This window comes from Leucoraja erinacea, unplaced genomic scaffold (genome assembly GCF_028641065.1).
Source record: "Leucoraja erinacea ecotype New England unplaced genomic scaffold, Leri_hhj_1 Leri_1516S, whole genome shotgun sequence".
NCBI lineage: Eukaryota > Metazoa > Chordata > Chondrichthyes > Rajiformes > Rajidae > Leucoraja > Leucoraja erinaceus.
The window spans coordinates 439-11946 of NW_026575799.1; the positions used below are offsets into that span (position 1 = coordinate 439).

At 44.4% G+C, this 11508-nt stretch overlaps 1 protein-coding gene across 1 annotated transcript; it reads left to right on the forward strand.

Annotated features, from left to right (window-relative positions):
* Positions 1–2629: 2629 nt before the first annotated feature.
* LOC129715920 (CD59 glycoprotein-like) lies at positions 2630–10451 on the forward strand. Its single transcript, XM_055665811.1, has 3 exons — positions 2630–2867; positions 8607–8714; positions 9372–10451. The coding sequence occupies exons 1-3, from the start codon at positions 2816–2818 to the stop codon at positions 9557–9559; spliced, it is 348 nt and encodes a 115-aa protein (XP_055521786.1). The 5' UTR covers positions 2630–2815; the 3' UTR covers positions 9560–10451.
* Positions 10452–11508: the final 1057 nt, after the last annotated feature.

The window sequence follows — 11508 nt, forward strand, 5'->3', positions numbered from 1 at the left end:
CCCAACATCGGGAGCAATCTTCCTGCATCTAGCCTGTCCAACCCCTTAAGAATGTTGTAAGTTTCCATAAAATCCCCTCTCAATCTCCTAAATTCTAGAGAGTAAACCAAGTCTATCCAGTCTTTCTTCATAAGACAGTCCTGACATCCCAGGAATCAGTCTGGTGAACCGTCTCTGCACTCCCTCTATGGCAATAATGTCCTTCCTCAGATTTGGAGACCAAAACTGTACGCAATACTCCAGGTGTGTGGTCTCACCAAGACCCTGTACAACTGCAGTAGAACCTCCCTGCTCCTATACTCAAATCCTTTTGCAATGAAAGCTAACATACCATTCGCTTTCTTTACTGCCTGCTGCACCTGCATGCCTACCTTCAATGACTGGTGTACCATGACACCCAGGTCTCGCTGCATCTCCCACTTTCCCAATCGGTCACCATTTAGATAATAGTCTGCTTTCCCGTTTTTTGCCACCAAAATGGATAACCTCACATTTATCCACATTATACTGCATCTGCCAAACATTTGTCCACTCACCCAGCCTATCCAAGTCACCTTGCAGTCTCCTAGCATCCTCCTCACAGCTAACACTGCCCCCCAGCTTAGTGTCATCCGCAAACTTGGAGATATTGCCTTCAATTCCCTCATCCAGATCATTAATATATATTGTAAACAGCTGGGGTCCCAGCACTGAGCCTTGCGGTACCCCACTAGTCACTTCCTGCCATTGTGAAAAGGACCCGTTTACTCCTACTCTTTGCTTCCTGTTTGCCAGCCAGTTCTCTATCCACATCAATACTGAACCCCCAATGCCTTGTGCTTTAAGTTTGTATACTAATCTTTTATGTGGGACCTTGTCGAAAGCCTTCTGGAAGTCCAGATACACCACATCCACTGGTTCTCCCCTATCCACGCTACTAGTTACATCCTCGAAAAATTCTATAAGATTCGTCAGACATGATTTACCTTTCGTAAATCCATGCTGACTTTGTCCAATGATTTCACCACTTTCCAAATGTGCTGCTATCCCATCTTTAATAACTGACTCTAGCAGTTTCCCCACTACCGATGTTAGACTAACTGGTCTGTAATTCCCATTTTCTCTCTCCCTCCCTTCTTAAAAAGTGGGGTTACGTTTGCTACCCGCCAATCTAAAGAGTTTTGAAAGATTATTACTAATGCATCCACTAGTGCTGGAGCTACTTCCTTAAGTACTCTGGGATGCAGCCTATCTGGCCCTGGGGATTTATCGGCCTTTAATCCATTCGATTTACCCAACACCACTTCCCGGCTAACCTGGATTTCACTCAATTCCTCCAACTCCTTCGACCCGCGGTCCCCTGCTATTTCCGGCAAATTATTTATGTCTTACTTAGCGAAGACGGAACCAAAGTAGTTATTCAATTGGTCCGCCATATCCTTGTTCCCCATGATCAACTCACCTGTTTCTGACTGCAAGGGACCTACATTTGTTTTAACTAATCTCTTTCTTTTCACATATCTATAAAAACTTTTGCAGTCAGTTTTTATGTTCCCTGCCAGTTTTCTTTCATAATCTATTTTCCCTTTCCTAATTAAGCTCTTTGTCCTCCTCTGCTGGTCTTTGAATTTCTCCCAGTCCTTCGGTATGCTGCTTTTTCTGGCTAATTTGTACGCATCATCCTTCGCTTTGATACTATCCCTGATTTCCCTTGTTATCCACGGATGTACTACCTTCCCTGATTTATTCTTTTGCCAAACTGGGATGAACAATTTTTGTAGTTCATCCATGCAGTCTTTAAATGTCTTCCATTGCATATCCACCGTCAACCCTTTTAGAATTAATTGCCAGTCAATCTTGGCCAATTCACGTCTCATACCCTCAAAGTTACCTTTCTTTAAGTTCAGAACCATTGTTTCTGAATTAACAATGTCACTCTCCATCCTAATGAAGAACTCAACCATATTATGGTCACTCTTGCCCAAGGGGGCACGTACAACAAGATTGCTAACTAACCCTTCCTCATTACTCAATACCCAGTCTAAAATAGCCTGCTCTCTCGTTGGTTCCTCTACATGTTGATTTAGATAACTATCCCGCATACATTCCAAGAAATCCTCTTCCTCAGCACCCCTGCCAATTTGATTCACCCAATCGATGTGTAGATTGAAGTCACCCATTATAACTGTTTTGCCTTTGTCGCAAGCATTTCTAATTTCCTGTTTGATACCATCTCCAACTTCACTACTACTGTTAGGTGGCCTGTACACAACACCCACCAGCGTTTTCTGCCCCTTAGAAGACTTCTGTTTGCTCCAGCACTTTGTGTCTTTTTGCTCAAACCACCTGAATAATATTTTTACTGCTTTCAGTTTCAATTCCGATTTCCAATTAGTTTTTCGTGAAACAGACCACATTTTTTTCGAGGCAACCTCCCTTGACTGAAGACTGTTACACCACACATTTTCAAACTGCCAGGAGCAATCAATACTCCTCAGTTATTGGGTCTTTTGCTTGCCTCCTCCCCCTACTGTAACACCATCCCATAGTCAAAATCACAAGGGATTTTCAATAAATGCTGCTGCACCCGCTGAGTTTCTCCAGCATTTTTGTGTACCTTCGATCTTCCAGCATCTGCAGTTCCTTCTTGAACACTTCAATAAAAGCTCAGAGTGCTGGCGTAACTCGGCGAGTCGGGCAGCATCTCTGGAGAACACGGACTGGTGACGTTTCCAGTTGGGATCCTTCTACAGATTTCAGGGAATTTGAAGATTTCTGTTTGAAAATTTTCCTGTTCTCTCTCTTGCCCTCGAAGCTCAGCTGTTCAAATCCAAAGATGAATTACCTTGTGATCCTGGTAGCTGGTCTCATTCTCAGTGCCTCTCCGGGTAAGGAAATAAAACTGTTTAAGAAGGAACTGCAGATGCTGGAAAATCGAAGGTAGACAAAAACGCTGGGGAAACTCAGCGGGTGCAGCAGCATCTATGGAGCGAAGGAAGTAGGCAACATTTCGGGCCGAAACCTTTGGTCTGAAGAAGGGTTTTGGCCCGAAACGTTGCCTGTTTCCTTCGCTCTATAGATGCTGCTGCACCCGCTGAGTTTCTCCAGCATTTTTGTGTACCAAGGAAATATAACTATGTTGTTGTCCTCTAGTTTAACTGTGGAAAGGCATTTTAGATTCTCAAGTGGGATTGGAATTCTTGGTTAAACATTTAGCTGTGTGTTCGTTCACATGTAGAGAGTTTGTTACTGAATATGGAGTTAGTTATTGTCAAGTCCAGAGTGTTTTATTGTTATATGTCCCAGATAGAAGGAATGGTGACGTTTCAGGTCGAGACCCTTCTTCCTTCTCTCCAGAGATGCTGCCTGTCCCGCTGAGTTACTCCAGCATGTTATGTCTATCTTCAGTGTAAACCAGCATCTGCAGTTCCTTGCCACACACACACACACACACACACACACATACACACACACACTTGCACACACACTCGCACACACACACACACGTACACACACGCACACATATACATGCGCACACACACACATGCACACACGCGCACACACACACATGCACACACACACACACACGCACACACACACACGTGTGTGTGTGTACATGTGTGTGAATATGTGTGTGAGTGAATGTGTGTGTGTGTGTGTGTGTGTGTGTGTGAATATGTGTGTGTGTGTGTATGTGTATGTGTGTGTGTGTGTGTGTATGTGCATATGTGTGTGAGTGCATGTGAATATATATGTGTGTGTGAAATAATATAGTATTTCGTAGTTCAGAGCTTATTTGTTATGTTTAATAGCATGATGGCTGTCAGGAAGAAGCTGTTCCTCAATGTAGATGTTACAGTTTTCAGTTTACAAAAGTCGGACGTGACTCCAGAAGTCGGGCATCAGTCAGTCCACAAGCTGTGAGAGTCAGTCAGTCTAAAGGACATGAGTTAATCCCAAGGCAGTGAGTGAGTCCACAGGTCATGAGTAAATCGCTCACTGCCCCCCTCCTCCACTGACATCCCCACCTCAAGACAGTGCCCTCCACCTGGCTATAGGATGCACCCCCTACTGAAGCCGCCCACATCCCCTGCATGAGCCCCCCCCCCTTCTCATCAGCTCACGAGAACCCCCGCCTGAAGCTGTGCCCCTCCCTTGGCTGCACCATGCTTACCACCACCCACCCCACCCTGACAAACCCCACCTCAAAAAAATGTTTTGCACAAAATCTTCAGTGTTCATTAACAACTGAAATTGTCTTTAGGCTGCTTTTTCAACATCATGTCAGGAAATGTTAGAGGTCAAGGTGATGTGGCTATTGCTGTAGTATCCTCTAGTTCAGTGGTTCTCAACCTTTTTTCAGTGATGTACCCCCTGTGAAATATTTTTTCAGCCAAGTACCCCCTAACCAGCGCAAAGCATTTTTGGTTGAAAAAAAAAGACTTAAAACAGAGCACTGTGCCATCAGTGTCTGATTTATTAAACTTTGGAACTGATAAACACATACAAAATTCAAACATTTGAAAAAAAACTATTTCGAACATTTTAAATGTTAATAATCCATGACTAAATTTATTGCAAATATTTCTCATCACTAAAATGTAGTGATTCAAACTAATGTAGTGAAAACAGTGACCATATAACCATTTAAAACTATAAAATGAACCATTTAAAACTCCATAAATGTGCAAAACACTGCTCATTTGTAGTGGTCTCTCTTGAACTATTTGGAAATAAAAAGATATAACTTAAAAAAAAGAAAGAAATAATTAACTTAATTATAAATAAAGATTTGTGCACATAAAAATAATTATCAACATAAAGTGTCCTCTTTTGGGATCATAGTAAAGATCTGTGCTCAAAAAGAAATCATTAACTTAATTTTAAATAAAAGCAGAAATTGCTAAAAATAAAAAATAAAAATATTTATCATCGGTTTGCTAGATGTGAACTGTTTTGGGAGAGAAAAATGCTCACGGCAGACCAAACGTGTTAAACAGAAATTGGTCAGATATTGAGCTTTACACAGTAAGAAATCATGTGAAATCATCACTGACTTTAATTTTAAATGAATGTACCTGTATGTTATACTGTTTAGTTTGGAGAAACAACCAGATAGTTACTGAGTTCGCACCGACCAGCGATTTTTGTTACAGATTTGACCATTTTATTTGGCGGCCAATCAAACGCTGTCTCTAAGGGGGTTGCATCCAATCACCAACCAGCTTGCCTTAAAATACCCGTCCAATCAACAAATAGGTCTCCTCCCGTCCAATCAGCCGCTGTCTCCAAGGGCATTGTGTCCAATCACATAATGCAGTTTAATGGTAATTAGCAGCTACGGTAAAGGTTGGAAGCCGCGGAGCTACTGACAGTCAAACGGGAGGGAGCAGGAGAGATTCACACAGTGTACAATCCATAGCACCTAGTGTACAATTTCATAATATATACTAAATAACTGGGCTGACACACCTTGGCTGGGAATCTGGGGTTCACCAAAATTGTTCCCAATTGGGCCCCGCACATCCTAAGGCCGACCCTGTATAGGGTGATTTCACCAAATGTCAAATGAGCGTAGATCCCCCCTCACGTGACCGAAAATTTTAACTGGAGGACATATGTCAGATCGGTACATGTAAGTGAATGGGGAAACACGCACTTTCACACCCGTTAAAAACATGGAAAACGGCCGATTTTTGAGCTGAAATTTTCTGTGCTAAATTTTCAGGCAAAAAAAAAGATAGAAAGTAAGGTAATTACAAGAGGGAACTGAAGGTAGAAAGCAGCGGAAGTGAACAGCCGACATTTGCCGTGGAGATTTTAAGATCCAAAATATCGGGAATTAACGCGTTTGCTCACTGAATTTCATCAAAAGTAAGTTAATAATGCCTTACTTTTGATGAAATTCAGCGAGCAAACGCGTTAATTCCCGATATTTTGGATCTTAAAATCTCCACGGCAAATGTCGGCTGTTCACTTCCGCTGCTTTCTACCTTCAGTTCCCTCTTGTAATTACCTTACTTTCTATCTTTTTTTTTGCCTGAAAATTTAGCACAGAAAATTTCAGCTCAAAAATCGGCCGTTTTCCATGTTTTTAACGGGTGTGAAAGTGCGTGTTTCCCCATTCACTTACATGTACCGATCTGACATATGTCCTCCAGTTAAAATTTTCGGTCACGTGAGGGGGGGATCTACGCTCATTTGACATTTGGTGAAATCACCCTATATGTAGCCCTATATTTTAAAATCTCACGTACCCCCTGGAGTGCCTTCACGTACCCCAGGGGTACGCGTACCCCAGGGGTACGCGTACCCCCATTTGAGAACCACTGGGCTAGTTTAACTGTGGAAAGGCATTTTAGATTCTCAAGTAGGATTGGAATTCTTGGTTAAACATTTAGCTGTGTGTTCGTTCACATGTAGAGAGTTTGTTACTGAATATGGAGTTAGTTATTGTCAATTCCAGAGTGTTTTATTGTTATACTAGACCAAGTGCAGACCCGTTGGGTCTGTTCCCCCAACGTGCGGTTGGTGGGGGGGGGAGGCGGCATGCAGCATCACACACTAACTACCCCCCTCCTCCCGCACTCGTGCTAATGGAGGGGAGAGAGAGAGAGAGAGAGAAGTAAGGGGGGAGGAGAGAGAGGGGGGGGGGGGGGGGAGAGAGTGCTGAGGGGGGTGAGATGAGGGGGTGGGGGAGAGGGTGGGGAGCAGGGGACGGGGTAGGGGATGTGTGTAGGGGAGAGGGATTTACGGGAGGGACGGTGGGAGAACGGGGGGGGATTGGAGGAGAGGGGGATGAGGGTTTCTATAAGAGAGGGGGGAGGGGGGGAAAGGAGAGGGGGATACAAGGAGAGAGGAGAGAGGGGGGGAGAGGGTGGAGAAGAGAGGGAGGGGGAGAGGGGGGGAGGGATAGGGGGGAGAGAGGGGAGGGGGAGGGGATTGGGGAGATCAGATGGGGGGAGGGAGGGGGTGAGGGGGGGAGGAATGGGGGGGGGGACCTATGCCTTTTTTTCACTTCAAACCCAAACCCCAAACAACCATTTGCAGGCAGTGCTTTTTTTACTTTAACTATATTTTCATTTTCAAACCAAATTAAGGGTACTCACAGTGCTGTAGACATTTGTCAGTGTCATTCAAAGCTCTGATTGAGGCACACCACTTTCAGAGACTGATTGAGGCACACCACTTGCAGAGACTGATCGAGGCACACCCCTTCCTGGTTTTATAGTCCCTCCCCCTCCCTCCAGCAGGGGCAGCAGAGAGAATGGGGAATGTTGTAAAAACATTAATATCTCTGTCAATTTTTCATCGACGGGTAAAAATCCTCGACACACATGCGGCGGAGGGGGGCTCTGAGTGAGGTGGCCAAAAGTGACGGCCGTAGGTGGCGGCATACTCTTGGAAACCGCAGCACAGAAAGCCAAAACTGGTCAAGAACAGAGTTTTAGTAATATAGATGTCCCAGATAGAAGGAATGGTGACGTTTCAGGTCGAGACCCTTCTTTCTTCTCTCCAGAGATGCTGCCTGGCCCGCTGAGTTACTCCAGCATGTTATGCCTATCTTCAGTGTAAACCAGCATCTGTGCAGTTCCTTGCCACACACACACACATCACACACACAAACACACACACACACACACACACACACACACACACACACACACACACACACACACACACACACTTGTACACACACACACGAAGCAAACAATAATAGTGCAAAAGCCAAAACTATACATATATAGCTAGTTTAGATACTACTTTGGCAGTGTGTAGGATACGCAAAGATTATAGAGGAGCGAGCGATGGACCACTCCTCCGAAATCCAATGGGCTGACGTGGCAGCGGGACAGGCAGCATTTCTGGAGAGAAGGAATAGTTGACGTTTCGGCTCCAGAACCAGGGGCCACAGTTTCCAGAACCAGGGGCCACAGTTTAAGAATAAGGAATAAGGGATAAGCCATTTAGAACGGAGACGAGGAAACACTTTTTCTCACACAGTTGTGAGTCTGTGGAATTCTCTGCCTCAGAGGGCGGTGGAGGCCGGTTCACTGGATGCTTTCAAGAAAGAGCTAGATCGGGCTCTTAAAGATAGCGGAGTCAGGGGATATGGGGAGAAGGCAGGGATGGGTACTGATTGTGGATGATCGGCCATGATCACATTGAATGGCTCGAAGGGCCGAATGGCCTACTCCTGCACCTTTTGTCTATTGTCTATTGAGGCCCTTCTTCACACTGAGGGTCAGGGGAAAGGGAAACAAGAGGGATAGACGGTGATATCGAGAGATATTCAACAAATGAATGATAGGTATGGAAGAAGGAAAAGATGATACAGGAAACAGGCCATTGTTAGCTGTGGCGCGGTGAGAATGAGTTACAAACAATGAGACTCGACAAGATGACTTTTAAACCAATACAACCAGCTGAAATTTGGGAGGGTCTCGACCAAAACATCACCTGTACCTCGTCTCCAGAGCGGCTGCCTGACCCGCTGAGTTACTCCAGCATTTTGTGTCGGTATTGTTCTATGTTTATTGAAAATAGTTGCTCGTTTTCAGAGCAGCGGCAGAACGAGCTGCAGGTGTCTCTCACACAACCTCCTCTGTTTTATTCTCAATGTACAGGTAACTCTTTGCGGTGTTACTCCTGCTTAGGATCAATGGAAAGATGCGTGAATGATACTGCTAGCTGCTCTGCCTGGGAGCGATGCTACCTTGTGGTTGTAGAGGCTGGTAAGTACGAATGAATTTGAGATGCACACCTCTATTTAGAGATATAGCTTGTTCCATGCACCCACCACCCTTTGTGTGAAAAGGTTACCCCTCAGATTCCTATTAAATCTTTTCCCCTTCACCTTAAACCTATGTCCTCTGGTCGCGATTCCCCAACTCTGGGCACAAGACTCGATTGATTCCTCTCATGATTTTGTACACCTCTATAAGATCTCCCCTCATCCTCCTGTGCTCCAAGGAATAGAGACCCAGCCTACTCAACCTCTCCCTATAGCTCACACCCTCTAGTCCTGGCAACATCCTCGTAAAGATGTTAAGACTGTACGATTGTGTGAATAAATAGCTGATTTACTCATAGAAATTTGAAAACTCAGTGGCATTCACACACAGGGTGGTGGGTGTATGGAACAAGCTGCCAGAGGAGGTAGTTGAGGCAGGGACTATCGCAATGTTTAAGAAACAGTTAGACAGGTACTTGGATCAGACAGGTTTGGGGGATATGGACCAAGCGCAGGCAGGTGGGACTAATGTAGCTGGGACATGTTGGCCGGTGTGGGCATGTTGGGCTGAAGGGCCTGTATCCACGCTGTAACACTCTAAAATGATACATGAACTATGAACAAAGTAATTATTTAACTGACCATTCTGTTTTTCCAGCTGGTGTAAAGGTTTACGGCGCTGGATGTGGTCACCCTGCTGACTGTAATGTCCGGCCAAATATCCCAGGAGCCTCAGTCTCTGTCAGCTGTTGTAATACTGACCTCTGCAATGCGAGTGACCAAGTTAAATTATCTCTTCTGCTGTTCCCTGCTCTGGTCTCTGTCTGGTTTGCAATATTTATGTGAAGCAAATGCATAATAATAATGTACAGTGCAATCTTCTGGATGCTTTTTGTCTGAAGATCAGGGATAATGAGTCTTAACACTTGATTTCCAAGTGATGAGCAACTTAATCTAACAGATGTGCAAATCCTTTTCATTCCAAAATCAGTAACCCTCATCCAGGTTCAGGATGAGTTCATCGATGGTGGTTAGTTCTATGGGTTCTGTAATTCCTCAATCTTCCAATTTACTATTTAGTTTGTTATTGATTTGAATGATGTTTTGGAGCAGGTTACATATATATATACAGCTTCAGTAACTCCAACACAAGGCTGTGGAGGCCAAGGGAATTGATATTTTTACCGCAGAGATAGATAGATTGTTGATTAGGGCGGGTGTCAAGGGTTATGTGGAGAAGGCAGGAGAATGGGGTTAGGAGGGAGAGATAGACCAGCCGTGATTGAATGGCGGAGTAGACTTGATGGGCCGAATGGCCTAGTTCTGCTCCTATCACCTACTGCATGACCTTATAGCACTGTGTTCACCTCAGGAGGCTAGACAAGCATGTTATGATGGCAGCACATGGACAACCTCCTTCAAGTTGACAAAGGCAACGCTAATACTTTCAAGAGAGAGCTAGATAGGGCTCCTAAAGATAGTGGAGTCAGGGGGATATGGGGAGAAGGCAGGAACGGGGTACTGATTGGGGATGGTCAGCCATGATCACATTGAATGGCGGTGCTGGCTCGAAGGGCTGAATGGCCCACTACTGCACCTGTTGTCTATTGTCTAATACACCATGCTTGATACTTGCAATCTTTTAATAATCTGTATAATAATAATAATAATAATAATTATACAACTTGGAGCGTGTACCATTACTCTGTTCACCTGTTGCTGCATCTCAATAAAGTACTGATTTTCAAAATAAAATGTGAGTGTAATCCTTTCTTTCATATGTTCCAGGAGCAGGATGAAGCCATTCGGCCCATCAAGTCTACTCCGTCCCTTCAATCATGGCCGATCTATCTTTCCCTCTCAACCCCATTCTCCCCATAACCCCTGACACCTGAACTAATCAAGAATCTGTCAAAGCCTCTGTCAAATTCTGGAAATCAATTTTATAAAGTGTCTCACATGTTATTATTACTACACTGTATAATTCAGCGGCACGGTGGTGCAGCGGTAGAGTTGATGCCTCGCGGCACCAGATGTTCCATCCTGACCACGGGTGTCGTCTCAACGGAGTTTGCACGTTCTCCCTGCGACTGTGTGGGTTTTCTCAGTAAGATGCGGTTTCCTGCCACACTACAAAGACGTACAGGTTTGTAGGTTAATCGACTTGGTGCAATTGTTAATCTCATCTTGTCTGTGAGTGAGCGTGTTTGTTTGTTTTCCAGCTTTTCATGATCTGAACTAGACCATAACGGTACATTGTAGCACCAAAATACCACCTTAAGGTACAGGAGCCTGAAGACTGCAACAACCAGGTTCAGGAACAGCTACTTCCCACAGCCATCAGGCTATTAAACCTGGCTCGGACAAAACTCTGAACATTAATAACCCATTATTTGCTATTTGCACTTTACCAGTTTATTTATTCATGTGTTTTGTAGTCAATGCCTACTATGTTCTGTTGTGCTGAAGGAAAGCAAGAATTTAATTGTCCTATCAGGGACACATGACAATAAACTCACTTGAACTTACTCACCATTGTCCTGTATCAAGTGTCGTTCAGATTGATGTTATATTTTACAAGATATTGACATTTAAAACTTTACAAAACCCCACTTTCGAGTATATTACTAGAACACTCATTCCCCTCCTCTTCATCATCTACACCTCCCCCTTGGTCAGATACTCCGCCACTTCAATCTGGACTTCCACTGCTACCCTGATGACACCCAGATCTACCTTGGCACCAAATCCCCCCACAACCCCCCCTCTCCCATATCAACTCCTGTTTGTCAGCT